This window comes from Diuraphis noxia, unplaced genomic scaffold (assembly GCF_037042655.1).
Source record: "Diuraphis noxia isolate RWA-SAM2 unplaced genomic scaffold, SU_Dnox_SAM2 contig0004, whole genome shotgun sequence".
In the NCBI taxonomy this organism is placed as follows: Eukaryota; Metazoa; Arthropoda; class Insecta; order Hemiptera; family Aphididae; genus Diuraphis; species Diuraphis noxia.
Genome location: NW_028301714.1, coordinates 12336880 through 12359469, shown reverse-complemented (window position 1 = coordinate 12359469; position 22590 = coordinate 12336880). Strand labels below are relative to the sequence as shown.

Here is a 22590-nt window from a genome sequence, read left to right as displayed (position 1 = left end):
TATGGAATATTGATATCATTTGGTAGATACAGTAGAACAGTAAGACGCAATAGTCAATATTGACGCCAGTGTATTATTTTATTAGTTCACGTCACAAAATAATTAATTTGCATATTTTTTTATGTTAAGTACATAATTATACTAATACTATAGATAATGATAATTATTGTATGCTTATTATAGTTCATGGCTTTTTCAGTTATCGCTAGTGACCTCGGAGTCTCCGTCTCTCCGACTTCAGCTATCGACATGTTTAAACGTGTACGACATATTATTATAAACAGAATAAATAAACTATAAATATTTTATTGTGTACGCCGTACACGGTGTTACGGTGTGCGCGCGTGTAAGTTGTTTTTAGCTATATATTATGTTCGCATTGTTCGCAACTCACAAATTGACGTTGAAACTTAACGACTTACGACGTTAAGTTTATAGCTTTTCGTAAACAAAGGGTATCGGGTGCGACGAATAATAAAGCTTAATTTTTGTATGTTACTTGATGAACTTGCTGTGGTTTTACTGTTTTAGATATGCATATTTATTAGTTATTAATATTCAACTATTGACATTGCCAAATCGGATCTAAATGAACATGTTTTGCCTGTGTAAATAAAATAAACCAAAGAATAATAGGTGTGAACGTATGTATATACCCACTCAATGATATAACGAAGAAATTTCTCTGTCATTTCAAAAATTACAAATTCATTTCAACGAGTCCTGTACTCTAAATTCCAACATCCTCGACTTGTGGGTGGCCTGATAGTGAGTATCAGCTTACAGATACCATTCATCAAAAAGCATATCTTTAAAACTAACTACAAATAAACGGTTATGATTTTTTTTTTTAGTATGTTAGAATACATCATTAGAATTAAGTTCTCGTTGTAAATATGCATATTTTCCAATTGCCTATATCTTCGATGCTATTTTTATTTATTTAAACAAAAAAAAAATCAAGACAATATTTACTTCAGATAGTGAATAATAGATATTTTAAAATTTTTTAATGTTTATTCGAAGTATATAACAATATATATGCTTAAGTTTTTAAATACATGTCTCTATTGTCTCTTGCAGGTTAATTCATTATTTGTTAAATCAAAATTCACTGATAATATTAATAAGTTATCGAAATATCGAATCTTAATTTATTATTATGAATGTATAACTTTTTATTTTAATTAACAAAAATATAGAATACAATGACACCGTTCGCCATTTACTGAGTTCAATAACCAGTATGTTTCATTAGGCACGGTTTCTAAATAATTTTGAATCTTCGATCATTGTACCTCTATATACAGGGCGATTCTTTTAAGTGGGTACACTAATTATCTCGAAAAGTATTTACTTTTTTCAAAATATTATTTTACATGGTTTTAAGTTGTTAAAAAACCAAAGTTTTTATTAAAAAATTATATTTTTTACTTTTTTGAATGACAACATAGAGTTTTAATTTCATAATCCAAAGCAGAATATTTTTCTAATTATTTTGATTCGTAAAAATCGAATTTAGGACGAGTTGTTTATGAGTATTTAAATTTTAAAGTTTTGACAACCGGAGTAGTGGACAAACATTTTGCGGGGTAACCCCGTACCACTCCATTCTGCCAATCTTAACTTTAAATACTTATAACTCAAAAACTACAAGCCCTAAATTCGATTTTTATGAATCAAAATACCTAGAAAAATATTCTGCTTTGGAATATGAAATTAAAACTCAATGTTTTCATTCAAAAAAGTAAAAAACTTAAAAAATGATAAGGATAAAAAATATAATTTTTTAATAAAAACGTTGGTTTTTTAACAACTTGAAACTATGTAAAATAATATTTTGAAAAAAGTAAATACTTTTCGATATAATTAGTGTACCCACTTAAAAGAATCACCCTGTACACCTACATAGAAGAAAAACTAAATCAAATTATTTTATTCGCGAAATAATGTAAAATCATACATTGAACATTCATATTCGGCGGCTCGGCGGCAATGGATAGTGGTAAAGTGAAATATTACGTAATACGTAATGGTTTTATGCGTATCTACTATCTATATAATATATTATATACATTATACAATTATGAACAACCAGTGAAATACTATATAGACATTAGTCATGCAATATGCAAAGTCCAATTTAATTTTACGAAAATTTCAACGTCAATACATCATAGACCAAAGAGAAATCGAAAAAAAATATCCTACTCATTAATTCCATTCGTATGCTGTATACAATATTCTATACATACGACCACACGTATCTATAAAAAAAATATATAGAATATTTTATCGGGTATCACACTCACACGACAATATTATGGACACCGAAATTATTATAAAAATCAATGGTCTAGCCGTCTAGGTTCAATCACAGTTTAAAAAAATGAGCAACCGGGAATAAAACAAACCTGATGTTGAGACAATTTCGGTTAATTTGATGCAACTGAAATATTGAATAAACGTCGAGCACATGCCTTACGTTTGAAAATATAATTATAAGAGCAACAATTATAATAATCCATTACATACAATATACACGGTAGAATAATTTACTAGGAAGGAATGGTAGAAAAAAATTATTTACGAAAATCGAAACCGTACAAACCAAATAAATGCATTATAACTTGATTGAAAAAATAATTGGATGACAATTCTGCAATCATCATAAATTAAATTTATCAAATAATATTGAGTTAATTTTTATAACCAGACAATGCGATGAAGTCGACAATATACGTCAAGTGTTAAGTCGTCAAACACATTATTCGACGACAGAAAAATGAAGTAAATATACTTTAAGCTTTAAGCAATAATTTGGATAAAATATTTTTATTAGCAAGCGTGTGTGAAATGTAATGCATTCTTTCTTTATTTTTTATTTACTATTTATGTCTATGACTAAGCTGGCTACTTTTTGCTTATTTTTATTTTTTTTTTTCGAGTGGCAGGTTTATTTATGAATTATGATTAAGTCTTGCCATTTCTTTCACCAGCTGCGTATTAAGAACTAAGAAGTACCTACTAAAACAAATAGTTAATTAATATACCAAGACGTAATAATATGACATAACAAAATAATTCAACGTCGTCCTCGCAATCACGGGAGTTGTTGCGCAGTATTAATCTTTATCGATAACAAAAGTGCAGTCATTTAATGCAGTAATTCATTAAATACTGATGCCAGTGAATAATCCACGAGCCGTGATTCGCGTGAGGCCGAGGTCGTAGGAAATGAGTAAAACTCTTGTGAATTATTTGTTGAAAACAACAAACAATAATCGACCGCGTAGAAAATTCTAGAAGTTTCTTTGTCTCATTGTCTGACGACATACAGTCATAACACTTAACAGTTATGGTAGGGGCTACGGGCATCATGACGTGACCGCGGTAAAGACGTGGAACGGTACGCGGTCGCCGATTTTTCCATGATTACCACCCTCCGCCTACCCAAACACAAACAGCTGTGATCACGTGGAAGATCGCGGTTGGTCGACAGTTTTACTGCGCAATAACCTCCATTCCCCTTCCCGTACGGATGCCATTTATGAGATCTGGCTGCGTCGCTTCTTTAAAAGCTTTTTGTCCGCCGAAGTCATCACACTTGTTTTCTGTGAAGATCGATCCAAATCGTTTAACAGTAAAGCATAGCAGAAGTCGCGACTCCATATTTGTACTCGATTCCAGTTATTAATTTTAAACGTAAGTATTTTTTATTTTTCTGTTTTTAAATATTTCCCAACGTTTAGTTTTTTTGCTCGGCCGGAACGCTGTTGTCAACGATTTCCAAATATGTCCGACTCCGAGCGGGTGACGACTCATCTTTTTCGTCAATAATGCCATATGGTGGTACTTGTTTAGCGTTTGTAGCTTTGTTTGTTCTCGACTTTTACCCATTTTCTATTAAGTACTTGTTCTATGGTTTTTCCTGTCGCGATGTGTCTAATCGAGGGTCCCTTTGTTCATCGACCGCACCCATGTTAATGACGTCATTGTTGCCGTCCGACAAGGGGAAATCAATACTCGTTATTTTGTTCGTCCTTTCTTATTTACTGCGCCATAATAATTAAAACGAGATTTTTTAACTTTATTTTTATTGATTATAAAGTTTGAATATTATTCGTTGCGATATAAAACATTATAGGTACGTTACTTTTAAATACGTTTATTAGGTATAGTTCACTTTTTTTGTATTAATTCGCAATTACCTTGGTGATATGTGAACGTTTATTAACGTTTTGAATAATAGTTAATTTATTAATAAATGTTATTTTATACATTAAAATCACAGTTTTTATACATTTAAAAAAATACCCATTTTTCGGGAGCAAAACCAACACTGTTCTACACAAGGTAATTGCTTTGTATTGACCGTGATTATTTGAAATAAATCTTAACTTTATTAAGTTAAAATATAGTTACAACAGTTTAGTTCTTATGTTAGCCTTAATAATGTCTCGCATCAAATTTTTATTCAGTTCATTCACATGATTAAATGTTCCTTGTAATATTTATAAGAGTGGATTTACTGATTCAATATTCTCAAAATAATTTTAAAACCTTCGATTTGCTTATTTATGTCTTAATTTAAAATTTTAAACCAAGTATGAGTTATTGAAAGAACAAATTTTTTTATCATGTGAATTTTTGCCAAAAATTATCGATATAAAATTTACTTAACCACTAATTTAATTGTTGATATGGAAATTCACATTTAAACAAAACTATTAGTAATTTTTAAGGTTGATGATAGATGACATTAGTGTTTTCTTAATGTTATAATATAGGTAGCTATTTAAGCTAAATACATTAATGACGAATTTCAGTGTTCATTTGTAATTGTAAAATTAGTACGCTTGTGATCGCATTATTCATTACAATTAATCATTATTAGGTACATCACATTACTGCTGGCAAACCAAAAGTAAAATCAGTTCTAAGTTCAACTTTTCTGTAATGCTACACTAATGCACCAAATTAAACGCTGAAATGTAATTGGAATCATTTTTATTTTTTTGATGTGATACATTTTAAAATATATACATATTCCAGTACAACAGTTTATACTGTTTTGGAATATCGATAACACGTATAATATGGCTACTGGTGTTAATGTGTTGATCAGTAAAAATCCATGTTTTCAAATGAAGCCCTAATTTGACTACTATTTAAAGAAGTAATAAAAAATCTAAGTTGTTATTACATCATTATTTTAAATTTCTAATTTTGACAAAATTCATATTCATATAATTATGTGCTCTTGAAATACTTCTATGGTAATTTTCATATTTAACATCGTATTTAACAATTTATAATTAAATATAATATGCATCCTTTGAATTTATTATTATATTAGTAGTATTTAACTTAAATGAAGTCAGAAATTAGTTGTATAAAAATAATAAAAACAATTCAATTACAATTTCAATGTTTTTGAATCACAAATATATTAAACTTGAAAATAGGAGTCTAATTTTTGCGTTTTGTTTTCAGATTCAACATGCAGATCTTTGTCAAAACTTTGACTGGTAAAACTATTACATTGGAAGTAGAATCTTCTGATTCTATTGAAAATGTTAAGGCCAAGATCCAAGACAAAGAAGGTATCCCACCAGACCAACAACGTTTGATCTTTGCCGGAAAGCAACTTGAAGATGGACGCACACTTTCAGACTACAACATTCAAAAAGAATCTACTCTTCACTTAGTGTTGCGTCTCCGAGGTGGTATGCAAATCTTCGTAAAGACCCTCACTGGAAAGACCATTACATTGGAAGTAGAATCTTCTGATTCTATTGAAAATGTTAAGGCCAAGATCCAAGACAAAGAAGGTATCCCACCAGACCAACAACGTTTGATCTTTGCCGGAAAACAACTTGAAGACGGTCGTACTCTTTCCGATTACAACATTCAAAAGGAATCTACCCTTCACTTGGTGTTGCGTCTCCGAGGTGGTATGCAAATCTTCGTAAAGACCCTCACAGGAAAAACCATTACATTGGAAGTAGAATCTTCCGATTCCATTGAAAATGTAAAGGCTAAGATCCAAGACAAGGAAGGTATCCCACCAGACCAACAACGTTTGATCTTTGCCGGAAAGCAACTTGAAGATGGACGCACACTTTCCGACTATAACATTCAAAAAGAATCTACCCTTCACTTGGTATTGCGTCTCCGAGGTGGTATGCAAATCTTCGTAAAGACCCTCACAGGAAAAACAATTACATTGGAAGTAGAATCTTCCGATTCCATTGAAAATGTAAAGGCTAAGATCCAAGACAAGGAAGGTATCCCACCAGACCAACAACGTTTGATCTTTGCCGGAAAACAACTTGAAGACGGTCGTACTCTTTCTGATTACAACATTCAAAAAGAATCTACCCTTCACTTAGTGTTGCGTCTCCGAGGTGGTATGCAAATCTTCGTAAAGACCCTCACTGGAAAGACCATTACATTGGAAGTAGAATCTTCTGATTCTATTGAAAATGTTAAGGCCAAGATCCAAGACAAAGAAGGTATCCCACCAGACCAACAACGTTTGATCTTTGCCGGAAAACAACTTGAAGACGGTCGTACTCTTTCCGATTACAACATTCAAAAGGAATCTACCCTTCACTTGGTGTTGCGTCTCCGAGGTGGTATGCAAATCTTCGTAAAGACCCTCACAGGAAAAACCATTACATTGGAAGTAGAATCTTCCGATTCCATTGAAAATGTAAAGGCTAAGATCCAAGACAAGGAAGGTATCCCACCAGACCAACAACGTTTGATCTTTGCCGGAAAGCAACTTGAAGATGGACGCACACTTTCCGACTATAACATTCAAAAAGAATCCACCCTTCACTTAGTGTTACGTCTTCGAGGTGGTATGCAAATCTTCGTAAAGACTCTCACAGGAAAAACAATTACATTGGAAGTAGAATCTTCTGATTCCATTGAAAATGTAAAGGCTAAGATCCAAGACAAGGAAGGTATCCCACCAGACCAACAACGTTTGATCTTTGCCGGAAAACAACTTGAAGATGGACGCACACTTTCCGACTACAACATTCAAAAAGAATCTACCCTTCACTTGGTGTTACGTCTCCGAGGTGGTATGCAAATCTTTGTAAAGACTCTCACCGGAAAGACCATTACATTGGAAGTAGAATCTTCTGATTCCATTGAAAATGTAAAGGCTAAGATCCAAGACAAGGAAGGTATCCCACCAGACCAACAACGTTTAATCTTTGCCGGAAAGCAACTTGAAGATGGACGTACCCTATCAGACTACAATATCCAAAAGGAATCTACTCTTCACTTGGTGTTACGTCTCCGTGGTGGATCTCAATAATTTTAACTTGATTTATTAATTCTACTTTATCCAAAATGTGAACCAATAAATGTTTCAAAATTTAAAATATTTACTCAATCTTGTTGAGCATTTTTCTTTTTTTTATTTCAATTCATTACAATTCTAACACAACATCCAAAATACATTTATGAAAGTCAACAAATAAACATAATTTTACTTTTCAGTTATTTGTATTCATTTTTACCTTACATTTATCTTATCCAGTTAAGTAATCAGTAGTATGAAATATATGGGACCTATGATGGCAGCGTTCAATTAAATTATTTGTAATTGCTAGTTTTGTGTGATAAAATGAGATTTGTATGAACTTAATGTCTAGTTGCTTTGGTTAATATTGAGGTGGTTCAGGTATTCTATACATTCAAGTAGGTATGTTTTAAGTTGCATGTTTACATATGGTGAGAGTTGCTAAAAAAATGTTTCATCCTATATTTTTTGAAATTTTTAGAAAAATTAAATGCAAGTTTTTCTGTCGCTTGGCGTATTGTATGTATTATATGTACTTATTGATGGTTTAATTTTGGAAGGTCATATGATTACAAATGGTTATTACTTTTTCAATATTGAATTAGTAAAAACAAGTAAAAGTTCTGGTAAAATGAAATATTGTTTACTACTTTGATTTGGAAATTAAAACACTGAATAAATACTTTTAAGTTTAATTATATATTAATTAAATCGTTGAGGCACACAAAGTGGTGGTATTTACAAGAGAAGTTATAATTAAAATTTAAAGTAAAAGGATTATATATCAATTTAGTTCAGTAAATTAAACATTCAATCTATATTATACTGAGGTTCAATATATTATAGATCAGCCAATATAATAATAGGCGTCCAAACTAGGCCTTCGTGCCTACTCCCGGACATGGTGTCATACGAAAAAAAAAAATTATTTAAAATATTGAAAAATTGAGAAAGATTAAATTTAATGTTCATTCATTAACTTTACTAATTTCTTAAACATTAAAGTTATATTTATTTAACATGAATGATACATAATTTATTGATACTATGACTACAATTATATTCATGAATCACAATCAGACAGCTAAATACCCAATTATCTAATAAGGTCTTAAATGAAGTGCTTGAATCAATATTTTAAATTTTTAAGTATTTAATTTTTTTTTTAAATTTATTTAATTTGTGGCAACAGGCCATTAGCTGTAGGTGGGTTGTTGGTGGTACTGTTGGATTTTGGGATTGAAGGTTTTTGGAACACTTGAGTATTTGGCAGAATTTCTAGTGGCCACACCCAGGTGGGTGAAAGTGGAAAATTGATCAACAAAATATTGACTTTTATTTCATAATTAATTATATTAAATAAATCAATAATATTAATAATAATATCTATACTACCTTTAGTAATAATGTACAAAATATTAATTAACAATTGTAAGTTATTTATTTTATTTTGTAATTGAGCTATTCAATTTTCTTTGTGTTTTTCCCAACCTGTTTGATATTGTGACATGCAAGTTAGATTCTTCTACCAGTCAAACCTAAAAATTAATTTATAGTTGTATTTTTGTACGGTAAATAGCTGCTAGTAGATTCATATAAATCAAATGTTTTAATCATAGGTATATGCTAGTGATCAAATCAATTTTGACCCATATAGGTTGGAAAATACATAATATATTATCTAAATGTTAATTAGAAAGTATAATACTTTAATATATAAATAACTCTTTTTGGGTATCTATATCTAATCATTATAAGAATAATTCTTTGAAGTTTGAATAAATTATAATCTATAAATAGCATTACGATAGTATATTACCCAGAAACAGCGGTGGTACGCCAGGGGAACCTTTGAAATGACAAGTTATAAAAACAAATATTTTTATCTGTTTAATCCGTGTAGAAATCTACTGCCAACTATATTATATATATTTATGTAGGTATATTTTCTCCATGCATAGGCGCAATTTCAATAAAAAAAACTAAGGGTGCTTATGCTATGCATTTGGTAATTTTAGTTTTTTTTTTTGAAAGAAGTTTTTGATACATATGGCACGATCATTATTTGAGGGTGCTAATTTTAAAATTGGGGGTGCTAATACCCCCTAAGCCCCCCCCTATATGTGGTGTGTGTATAAATTGATAGTACATTAAGTCTTGAAAGTTTAGTGGAGAATTACAAAGCATATAGTTCTCAAATTAAATAAAATTACATTGGAGTCTAAAAACTAAAAGAAAAAAAATATTTTTAAAATTCCAATTTAAAAAAAAAAATATACTCATTGCCCTGTATTATTTTCCCTTGTATTAGGAAAATCAATTTTATACTATGCAGTATGTACTTATCCAGTATTTCAGTTAGTGTGATGATTGCTGAATTGTAGTTTATTCACTCCTCGTAGGTTGTACTTCTAGGTATGAATACAACTTTTATTCATACTTTTTATAAGACTATAGTAAGATGTTTAAGTAAATCAGTTATTTAACACGTAACTCGTGTTTATTAGATTAAAACTTCATTTAAAAACGGAATGAATGAGCATGGACATATTTGAGTGTGTTACTGTTTGGCATTACCAGTGGTGGACTGGGCCTATAAAAGCTTACTGACTCATGATTAATAGACTTGCTCGTACAGGAAAATTCAGAGGAGCAATTAGTATTTTTGGTAAAACACGGCTCGTGAGAAGTATTAAATTATTAAATGCATATCCAAATCTCTTATTTATAAATAAGTTCTGTTCCAATAGGTAAATCCAAAGCAGAACTGTTTTTAATCTTATCTAATAACCAATAACCATAAATCATAATTAATAATATAGTATGATATATTATTAAGAAGTTCCGATTTATAGTATTCTATTACTAAAATCAAAAATTACAGTTGAGAATAATAAATATTAAAATCAGCTTTTTTTTAATTTATGGCCACTCAACAAAGTGGCCAGTGGGTCAATCTGACCGTGGAAGTTACTTTGTTTGTAACACATTAACTAGGTAATTTTAATATAATTTTTTCCAAGTTGCAAAACTGGTAATTAAAATTACTTTTGATATCTAAGCGTTTCTTAGAACATAACGTTTTACCATTTTAAGACCAAGAATTTTATAATAAAAATATGTCTTATTTATCAGAAAAAATAATTTATTATACTAGAAATATTAATAATTGGATAAGATTATTTAAAATGTTGACTTTTAAAAATTCGGTTTTCAATTTTTTTTTACTATTTAAACTACTAACACTGTTTACACTTATTACAACTTACTCATTTTAATTAACTCTTCTAGAGCTTATTTGATATATTTTTCAAATTATATCTATAGATCATAAACACTATTTCTACATATTATTATGATGTTGGTTGTGGATTGATGTCTGAAAAGAAATTAAAGGAATACTAGTGGTTTTTTTTTCATTTTTTTTTTATTCTTTATGTGACGAGTAAAGTACGTTAGATACATACTTTTTAAAAGTATTTTTATCTTATATGAATTGGATAAATGGGAAGCAGGAGTACCAAATATTCTCACTGAAGCTCTTCATCCAGACATCATATAAATAACATAATTACCTTTATTATTAAGACCAATCTAATAAATCTCTTGTAACTTGTTACTAGTATTAACTAATAATAATGTATTTTAAGACATAATGTACACCTTGTAAAATAATTGCAGACCTTAGACGCCGATGCTTTAAGTAAATAAAGAAAAGAAAAAAAATATATCCTACTTAACATGGCAATGTTGCTGAACTTTTAAGTCACTTTTAAATGTACATAATATAATTAAGTTGACAGTAATTTTTATTTGAATAAAAAGAGAATCATGAATTTTGTTATTGAGTGTTACTACATTATCATATTGAGCATATCAAATAACTTACATTTGTAAATTGTGTGTGTCTGTTTACATTTTCAACGATTAAAAGTCAATAATTACTCAGATCATAATATCAAACGTATAATTTTTTTTTAATGATGATAGTGTTTTTTCTAGTAATAATTATTTTATTTTATCACCGCAGAATAGACCTGAAGAAGTTCACGGTAACTTACTTAAAAGTAAATATAGCTATTTTGTTGGGTTTTGAACATTTAAATATTATTCGAACATCAATCTGTTGGTACTTAGTAGTTACTATTAACTAATCATTAGTAAACCTATGGGATAATTACAGCAGAAGTTATCAACACTTACTATGGTAAAAGTACGAAATGGTCCTCTACAATTATTGTTTATGGAATCAAGTATTAGAAATAGGTCAATAATTTTCTAATTTTCATCATATATTTACTTTGTACTAGTAGAACCATTATTTGAAAATATTTTAATGTCAAAGTCTGCAATTAAAAAATATCCGTTGATACAAAATTGATAAATATAACAGACAGTAATAATGTTTGAGTAGATATATAATATTATTTTTACTAAAAACATCAAGTCGGATAGTTCTTAATTAGGTTTACATAATATTATTATAACTAATAACATAAAAAATAAAAACAATTCACAAGTTACAAATTATATAATATATAATATATATTACTATAGTCGTTTTTCTTTTTATTGAACATAAATTTTAACAATAAACCGAAAAAGATACTTAGCTAAGTTTTACATGAATTCAGTTTAAAAAATAAAAGAAGATTTATATAATATTAATGGCTGAAAAATAAAAGTAAAATTCAATATAATAGTCTATTGGGGTATTATAAATAAAAATTACACTTAGAAACTGTTTTTACATAAAAAAAAAGTAAAAAGTAATTAAAAATAAAAATAAAACAATTACTATTTTGGATAGCGACAATTAAAAATGTTAGTTGTATAAAATAATATCGCTATTTAATTTACAAAATCAATGATTTACATGTTCGTTTAGTTTAGGTATTTTTAGAACTCTCCTTTGTTACTATTAATTTTATTAATAAAAAAAAAAAATTAATGATAAAATAAAATAAACATAAGATGGCTTTGTCTTTCCATGCACCTAACATTGTCGAACACGCATACACATAATACTACTACTGATAATTAAATCATTGGAAAACATATTGATTTATTTTGGGCCAATAATAAGACAATAATAATTAATGCTATGAATTATTAACAATGATAACAATAATGGACTGAAAACTTAATAAATCACGGATACAGAATAATATTCAGAGAAATTAAAAAACCCACAAATCAATCATCATGTTAAAACATATTACTTGAGTATGCAAAAAAATAATTCACTCGCAACAATTAAAAATAGGCGTTTATACTTTTTTGAGATCAGGGAGGTTGATGAAGAATAATTTAACTTGTGTGAGCAATACACAATTTATTCAATAATATTGATATGCTCAATCATGTCTATGCAGTCTCAGGAGAATGTTTTACCTATTGCATGAGACGACAGAGCTTACCCTAAACAGTGGTTGCTATGTAATTTTCTTAAGATCAACCATAGGTCTACAACAATGTCATCATCAAAAACAATTCAAATAATATTGTAAAAACAATATAACATTGATTTAAAAATTGGTAAAAAAAAATTATTCAAAAATATTGAAACATTATAATTTACATAACATAACTGTTGGATTATAAAAGCAGAGTGGTACAATCGAATGTAAAGGATATATTTAAAAAAAAATATATATATATATGTAACAGTATACGAGACATTAAAAATCAGACAGTTATTACTTTGCAAGACACTTATAATGGTATCACCCATATATTAATTATTATGCTCATCTTGTCATAAGATTTTTAGTAGTACTGGCTAAAAATGTTGTTTTATTACCAAAATACATTTGGGCGGGATTTCTTCAAGACAAAGCGATCTCATGTCGTTTTTTAAATTTATATGATTAATACATCAAAAGATTTGTATTATTATTAATGTACATTAAATATGATAATAACAATACATATTATTAAAAGTATTCATAGTTAACACAATAACAGCTATTATTATTATTATTATTATTTTATATTTAATAAGACGAAAAGGTATTAGAAAGAAAGGATTTATTAAATTATTGTTTAAAGTATATGATGGATATTTATCGTAGTAGTATGTCTAGACGTGTCTAAATAATAATTATAATAATAATTGTTATTGAACGTTTTACTTTTTTTTCAGTTTTCTTTTTAACTACTTAATAATTTAGATAAAAATAATAAAATAACAATAAAAGTAGCACTCGTGTTTAATACTTCAATCTTACGCCAAGTATACAAATACCCACAACAACGCAACAACAATCGCAGCCACTTCTAGTGTTTATTAAGACAGTAGATCTGAAATAATAATAATATTTTACAATATTAAAAATTTTAAATTAATATGAGTATGTCAATTATAAAAATTAAAATACTGTTAAATCAATGGTGAAACACAGATAATGTTATAACGAATAAGTTTGATCATATATCAATTTATTTTTATATTAAAACTAACAATCAAAAGTTGGTTTTACTAAACATGAATTTGGTATGTTTTGCATTTGTAAGAAGGATAAAACATTTGTAAGTATGGGCAATGGTTATCATAACCTGTTGCCACTAAATTTTATATAACCACCAAAAATTATTTGAAGTACAGTACATTTCACATTAAAAAAGAATTTTTAAAAACTTAACAATATTGTTCCTCACATAAGAAAATATAGTGATACCTATTATTTTAAGGTGATTGGATACCATGATTTTCTGTCTTTGTTTAACACATCTGTTACATAAGATTTTAGAAGTGTTCTTTGCCAAACGCTCTAATTCATCTAATGAAACATTAAGTATTTTAAAAACAATTAAAAACTCGAGATCAACTTTTTCACACTGATATTATCCCCCAAATTCCTAATCATATTTCAATTTTTGAAGAAGTTAAAATCAAAATTTTAGGAAAGTCAATCTCATATTCAAATCTGTTTTTAGAATTCTTATAGCTTCACTATATCAATCTGTAAGTAAGAGCACATCTAAAATCTTTTGTCACACCTTTGTTTAACAAAGCTAGAATATCGCAGTATTGAATCCCCTTAATAATATTATATATATTACACCCATAATGATCCATAATAAATTAATCCTGGTTACTATTAAATTATTATAGAATTTATATATTCTGAAAACCAAGAAGCTAATGTAATGAGAACCATTAACCACTTATAATAATTACTGAACTTAACCCATAAGACATAAGTTAGATATTATTGGATTAAAGTGATTAATCAAATATAATTAATGATGTATATATTTTTTTATTTAAATTCATAATAATAGGGGTAAAAATTTAAATGATTTTTTTTCTTGAGAAAAATTAAGATTTATAAATTATTGTATTTATACATATTTTTAATACAACACATGACATAATACTATTTTTTAACTTTTGCAAAGACATAAGACAGAGTATAATAAAATTCAACATACAACAGGAAATTAGTACAAAACCTTAATGTTTGTGAACTGGTAGATAGGAAGTCTTGTTGTCTATTATAATCTATTACAATAATTATATTTACCATTGACAATTTGTTGCTCTGATCTATTAGTTTCTTGATACGCAGGAAAGTCCGTAGTGTTGCCTTGAATGCACTTGCTCATGCCAATATCAATGATTTGTTGCGTTGACAGAGCGTCAGACGGAATGGGTTCCAACGATAAATCTAGCAGATTGTTAGTGACATTGTTTAGTTGTCTGGAGGAAAAAAAACAATGTTAAAACAAATAAAAACAAATTTTTTAAACTGAATATATCTGTGAATTTTGGAAGTTTTACATGAGCTTTAAAATACTTATGACATCACATTATATTTTTTCGACTTTTCATTTTAATCTCTGAATCTAAAGCAGAATATTTTTTTGGAGTGCAAAATATTAAAAATAAAGCAAAGAATAATATAGTGCTAAGTATGTTATTAACATCACCTCTAGTCACTACACTTTTCTTATAAAAAACTTAAAAATTTAAACGTTTAAATAAACACAAATTATCATTATTTAATTTAAAAACCAAAAAAGTCGTGTATATTTAGTCGTAATAATTAATGGAATAATATTATTATTATATGAGAGTCAATGATTGTTGATGTGCCAAGCCTAGTTAGTTACTGCGTAATGTACGTACACTTCCGAGCTGAAAACTGTGTTGCCGTTCGCCGTCGGAAGGCAGCCGTTGCTCTGATGCACTACCGAGTCGTCCGTACGACCGTTTTGTTTGGAACTGGAAGTTTCTACCGGAAGCAGTCCGTTAGACAGAGTGTCGCCCGGTGGTGATGTTGGCGACGAAGATGTCGATGACGTCGTTGACGACAACGAATGAACCCTCTCGGCGGTCAGCATCGCTTCGGTCTCAGATATCGGTCCTTGACTAGTCGTCATCCGGTCAGACGACGATTTTTCCGTCTTATTCTCGCCGGCTTGTTGCTCGGCAGATTCAGTCTCTTCCTGAAAAACGACAATTGTATTTTACTTTTTAAATTTCGACACAGGAAAGGTATCAGGTTAGATCTATGGTAATAAACTAATATGGGACACGTACTTTGGTCGACGAGTTTCCTTTGCCTTGGTTTCTAGTCCGCAGCATGATAGCTTCGACTCGTTTACGTCTAAGTTGCCTGTCTTCTTCCTCCTTTTTCAATTTGATTTCCATCTCTTGTCTCAGCCTGTGGAAAAATAGAAGTTTAGTTAAAATATTAATAAAACAAGAACATATATTTAGTATATTATAAATTTATAAATTATACACGATGACAAAATTAAAAGTAGGTAAATTATATCAAAAATCGATAACGTTTTAAATTTTAAATACTATAAAAAAGATAAGATGCTTTAAAGTGATGTTATAACAAATTAACATTTTTGAAAAAAATTATAAGCTTGCATAGATAATCGTTTTCTGAGAATTTTGTTATGTAAGAATATATTTTTAACGAATAGGTAGTTAATTAGTATTTAAATTAAAGAAATGAACGAACAAACATAAAAACCATGCAAAAACACCAAAAGCTGAATAGTAAAATCAACGACAATCTAAGTTTTAAATACTTTTATATTTTATAATTTATATATAATATATTAACTAATTAACTACTTATTCGAAATTCGATTTTTGGATTATTAAATATGTGTATTGATTAAAGGTTTTTATTTTTGTATCTGTTACCACCTTTTGGAGCAGAATAATTATTAGATTTTTAGCTTCAATATCTTTTCTGACAGGAAAGTAAATCTAGAAATCTACAATTTAAAAATTCTTTGTACTTTTCTTAATATTTGGGAAAAATAAAAATAAAATTATTATAACGGAAATTATTACGCATACAAATAACAATTTTTTAACAAAATCGATTTTTGTATTTTGTTTTAACTCAAAAATAACAAATAACTATAGATACTTGAAATTTTCACCAAATGTGTAAATTAGAATTTTAAATAAATGGTCGTATATTTAACAAAATATTTTGAAGCTATTTAGAAACATTTTAAATTTTCGATTTTTTTCAAACCAATTTTGATACCTAAAATCTTTAAAATTTAACACAATGTTCTTCATAAGTTGTTATTTTTTATCAAAATAATAAAGATACATATGCACTACCATGCACGGTTTTTTTCATAAGTAGGTATTTGAATTTTAAATTAGGGCAAAATAAGATATTTTTTTTTTTTACAGTTGTTGATTTGAAATAACTCTTTAATGTATACAAATATACTCAAAAAACGTTGAAACGTTTTAATACAATTAAAGTTTATCAACATTTTTTTTTATTAAAACAAACAAGAATATGTATACAACATGTAATAAAAATGTTAACAATATATAATATGGGATGGGGGTAAAAGTATACAGGACCTAACGGCTTGATAGAAGGGGGCCCAATGACCCTGCTTCTTTATTTATTTACCTATGTAATAACTAATAATGGTGCTGTATATTAATATAATGATGTAAAAAATAATATCATACATAATATATTAATTGCCATCATTTAATAAGGTCGAATTTAAATCTTAATATAGGATTTGGAAATTGCAGGTTATTATTTTATAATACGAAACGTATAATGTAATGAAAACAACAATATTTTCGTTGATGAAAACTCGAAACTATACTCTTGCTATTTGAAAGATGTATTAATAGTTTTTGAATATTATATTTTATAAACAATGAAAAACATATTTTTTTCAGAAATTTAAGATAAGCTACTAAACAGGTGGTAAAATAATTTATAGTTATAAATTTATCAAAAAGGTTTTTCATCTCCAAAATAATTTTTCAATATAGCTTGTGACGTAACCATATAACCTATTGAACACATTTTTGCAAAGTTACGTGGGAGAGACAGATATATACGACCTAATTCTTATATGGACATAATATGGCATTATAACGTACCATCATATTATTATCGTATGCATTGGCGCTTAGCCAGTAAGTACTGACTGCAATAAAATAATATAATATGGCATATACAATATTATGACAAGAAATGCAATTATTTTTCAAATTTCCAAACTAAAATACCGATTTTAGATGAGTGCATATAAGACTTTATTTAATGACTTATAAGCTCTTCCTTCCCCCCAAAAAAGGTTATTTATCGAATTAACGCCGTGTATGTTCTAAACTCGAGTAATGTAATTTACTCGTGATGGTGTTTTAAAATAATGTATTATACGACTTACTTTTCCGCTTCTTCTTTTGCTTTGCGGTCAGCTTCTTCCTTTTCCAATTTCAACTTGTGCTCTTCCTCTTTTCGTTTTTTATCTTCCTCTTCACGTTTTTTTGTTTCTTCGATGGCCAACTGCAACCGCAACTCTTCAGATTTCCGAGCTTCTTCCAACATTCGTAGTTGTTCTTCTTCTTGCCGACGTTGTTCTTCTTCTTCACAACGCAACCGTTCTTCTTCTGCCAATCTCTCGGCTTCCTGTCACGCACGAACGGAAAGAAAACCAACAGAGTAAATAACGTGTTCACGTTTACATAATCAATTATTAGCATATCAAAGTATTATAAAACATGTGCAAGATAACGTTAGTTGGACATACCAATCGTTGTCTTTCTAACTCTGCGTCTCTCTCTGCTTGTTCACGCGCCAGTTTTCTGCGTTCCGCCAACGCCGCTTTGGCTTCTTCTTCCGTCGAGATCTTCTGTTTCGTAGCCAACATCGAAGCGGTCATGTCGCATTCGGCTAGGTCGTTCACCGACCCTTGAGTCGAATTTTCACGACTGTCTTCGTCTTTGGGAACCACCGCGGTGGTATGCTGCTGATTAGAAGATTCGACGTTATCGGATGATTCAGTAGAATTCTTTGCGTTTTTATTTTTGTCCTGAAAACACGTATCATAACATACCATATATTATCATACATTCATATTTTATACACAATACATCGAATTATTTTTTTTCATACATATAATGCATTCTAATATAGGCACTATTTTATACATATAAATTGAATTATTATTTTTTTTTTCTTTTGATGGGCAACTAAATTTGATAAACAATTTATTATACTAGGTATTATCAATTGCCATTGTCATCGTAATGAATATAAACGTCACTCTATATTACCTTTATAGCCGTCGAAGATTGCTGTTTTGTATTGTCGTTGGGGAACTTTTTCGTCTCCACCTTAGGGGTAATCGACTTTTTGGTAACATTCACTTTGGGCAGTGGCGGTCTTTCGCCAGTGGCCGGAGACTTAGCGGGTGGATCAGATGTGACGCCAGTCACGGCTATACTGATTGGCCGCGGTTTGCGTGGTGTCGCTACGGGCCTGGATCTCGGTTGCGTTGGCAAAGGTCCAGTGCTCGACTGACTCATGGAACTCTGGGGTCGATTCGGCGTCATTTCACCAGATTTCATGCCTAAACAATCAATCAGCGTACAGGTTAGTTTGTTTCGATGCTAGTTGCATGTTACGCGCATGTTTTTGTTATATACGTTTAATAGGTAATTAAATAATAATAATAATAAAAAAAAATAACAAGTTGGAAATTAGACAAGAATATATATATAATCAACCAGAAAATCATACACGCAGAAAAGTTAACATTAATGTTGTACAAGGTCTTGCGACGGTATAATATTACATTACTGTAAATGTTTACGTTTAATAACTGTGTAATTATCGTCGTTTTTTTCTACGATCGTGGGTATTCGTTACAATCGTACTATGTGTTTTGTACGGCCAATGTAAAACATTGTTTAATTCAAGGCTTTACACCCGAATGAATTATTATAGGTGTGAAACCTTGTTTAACTACAAAATAGTAAAGTAGCCATTTAAAAAAAAATATATATATATATAACCATATATATCGTCAATTATCGAAAATAGAAAACTTCTTTATATGATTAATTAGTATAGGTAAAATTGATTTAGAGAAAAAATATTCTGCGTGTATGAATAATTGGCACCTGTAACCGTTAATTATTGTATTATATTATTATATTAATATATATTAAATCGATTGATATTTTAGTGGATTTGAAATTAATGTGACTGGGAATAGAAGTATTAGATAAAAATAGAATACAATACATATTAAACATTCGGTAAAAATATAGTTTTGTATTAAAATATTATTTATTATGGAAACTCTATGTGGAAATGGATCGCCTTGGCCCAAACTCGAGTACCGCCACCTGTTGGATAAGTGCACTTACTTTTTGATCGGATTCGGGTGAGACCAATATGCATGCATTTGAGGAAACAAACATTATAATAAATAATAATTACTATAGGTACATGCATTTTATTTTTAAACGTTACCTACTGACAAAATAAGCTAAATAAACTGAAACTATGTATTTAAGGTTAAAACGTTCAGTTAAATAATAGGTAGGTATATTATCAGACCAATTTTTCAGCGTACCTTTCTCATTATTTTGCAACATACACGCGAAAGTTATATTATATCTGTTGGGATAAGTAAAGTTATAGGTAGTTAATGAATTGAAAATAACTAGCAACAGTAGAAACATTTAGAAACGCTTGAACATAAAATATAATCAATAATGAATAATATAAATTGTGCCATAAATGTTTAATTGATTAAAACATGTGACACATTTAAAGGTTTAATTGAGAGTAAGACGTATTATTTAAGAGTTTAACCTACATAATTGTGACTAGATACTATATAGAATAATACCAGGAAATATATTCAAACTTATTTACATAGATATTTTATATAAAAACTGAAAATACATTTTAATGATGGTTAACTAAGTAACCAAAGTAGGTCATTAATAAATTATGTAAAGTAAACGGTTTGATTTTAAGATTTATGCAATAAACATATATTTTTTGTGTACATGCATACAAATATAGTTATAATATAATTAATAAACAAATAACTAATAAGCACGAAAAGGCAAAAAGCGTTTTTAACAATATGAATATTATAATGCTAGCTTTTGTAATATATAAGCAAGTATATAGGTAGTTTACATGCGCAAATATGCAATTATGTGCAAACTCCCACCTCGATCCATTTGTTTGTTCACGTAGGGAAATATTCATGGTACAATTAATGTAAACAGAATATTGTAGGTACAGATGGGACACACGTGGGGACATAGTTATGAATTGTTTATAAATATGTGAAATGCTCCACTTGTCGTCCGTCGATATAAAAGATGAAAATGCGCTGAATTTAAATAAAAAGTGTAGGTAGGTTTGATGTATAGAAACATACTTAAGAGACACTTCAGAAGACGAATGTTTGATCGTAAATTTAGGCTTGGCTTTTAAATTTTGAATATTGACGATGGGACGAGCGTATAGACACGGCGCGTCATCTTTCACGTTTGTAAAATGTATACGATTTCGTATAATATGGGCATGTCTTGGTATTATATAATAAAGGTATAATGGTAATGGTAATATATTATGATGGTAGGTAGTTAAATGTTGAAACGGCGATAGAGTCATTTTTCCCCTCATGTCGTAGGTAAGAGGAGATAATAAAAATGTAACATGCGATATGCATGGATGATGGTTAAGTTAGGTGAGGGTTGTTGGATGCATTTGTGGGAGTAAATTTAAACCATAACGAAATAACGAATGTAGTCATGTAGAAGGGTATCGATGCATTATAGATTAAGTTTTATTTAGGATGTCTGCAGACCACAGCGTTATTATACACATTATGTTATTTATTCTGTGGGACACAAATCGCCATGGCGAAAACCGCTTTTCAAACTTTTCTTTTGGTAGGTAACCAAACTGTTAGTTAAATTAAACTGATAGACGAGTACAGCAGAGCTGCAAGAATTCCTATGAATTATCTAATGAAGAATTTTTTTAAATAACTTAAATTTTTAAGTTGTTTTAACGAGTTATAGGATTTTACAATACATGAAATAAATAAATAGAACAATAAATATTTAAAATTATGGAAAAAAAAAGATCGTTAATTGAAGTCTAAAAAATAAGGGAAATAGATCATTTCGCTAAATATGTATATATATATATAGGTACCTAGCATTAAAAATAGTTTTTTTTTCACTTTAATAAAGAAATAAGTACATACAATGTTATCATAGATATTGAAAGACATAGGCACATGGTACCTCTATAATAATATATAAAATGTTTTTTGTGACTATCGATGAAAACAAATAGACCTTTAAAAAATGTAAAGCCATGATATGAGTTTATGTGTTGATTATCTGAATTACGAAAACAGTTCGATGTTGGTAAAAATGAAAATGAAATGAAAATCGAACATTAATTATAAAATACAATCAATTATATTTTGAATACAATTTCAAAAAAATTCAACATAGATAGCGGGAAAATAGAAATCAGTAGACAAATTTTAAATTTCGTTTCTTTGTAACAGAAAATACACTTTTATTTAATCAAATCAGTAGCTGTGTTATTATTTAGGTATTGGGAGTCAATAAAAATAATATGTAAATGTCAATATCGAATACGTTAGGCTACATACTACATAGTGACAGATTTATTTCATCGTTAAAACATAACACTTTCTCGACATATATTTTAATGGTTTAGTTATAAAATGAAAGATGCTCATCGAGTGATAAATATACTACAGGGATGACGGCAGTTTTATAAGCCACTGTACAATTTGTAGGTACTATGCACCTAATTAATCGGTACTTACAGACTTGCAGTGTATAGTAAAATGCATATATATTCATACGTCTATCGCGTACAGATTTGATTTATCAGTGACGTGATCGTTCTTGAGGGGAAAGTTCGGAGTGTCGGTAAATC

At 29.0% G+C, this 22590-nt stretch overlaps 2 protein-coding genes across 26 annotated transcripts in view; one reads left to right on the top strand and one right to left on the bottom strand.

Annotated features, from left to right (window-relative positions):
* The first annotated feature begins 3546 nt into the window (after positions 1 to 3546).
* Positions 3547 to 7520, top strand: LOC149055715 (polyubiquitin-C). The gene is made up of 2 exons (XM_089227188.1): positions 3547 to 3705; positions 5497 to 7520. Exon 2 carries the CDS (start codon positions 5504 to 5506, stop codon positions 7334 to 7336), a length of 1833 nt encoding a protein of 610 aa, XP_089083314.1. The 5' UTR covers positions 3547 to 3705; positions 5497 to 5503; the 3' UTR covers positions 7337 to 7520.
* A 3363-nt stretch (positions 7521 to 10883) lies between these two features.
* LOC107173574 (uncharacterized) overlaps positions 10884 to 22590 on the bottom strand; it is a 41817-nt gene continuing 30110 nt past the window's right edge. For all 25 annotated transcript variants that reach the window (XM_089227176.1, XM_089227177.1, XM_089227178.1 and 22 more), the window contains 7 exons: positions 18909 to 19204; positions 18383 to 18664; positions 18020 to 18261; positions 15873 to 15996; positions 15459 to 15778; positions 14854 to 15029; positions 10884 to 13627 (listed from right to left, as the gene is read on the bottom strand). In XM_089227176.1, the coding sequence (XP_089083302.1) occupies positions 13614 to 13627; positions 14854 to 15029; positions 15459 to 15778; positions 15873 to 15996; positions 18020 to 18261; positions 18383 to 18664; positions 18909 to 19204 (1454 nt within the window). In that variant the 3' untranslated portion in view covers positions 10884 to 13613. The remainder of the gene's footprint in view (positions 13628 to 14853; positions 15030 to 15458; positions 15779 to 15872; positions 15997 to 18019; positions 18262 to 18382; positions 18665 to 18908; positions 19205 to 22590) is intronic.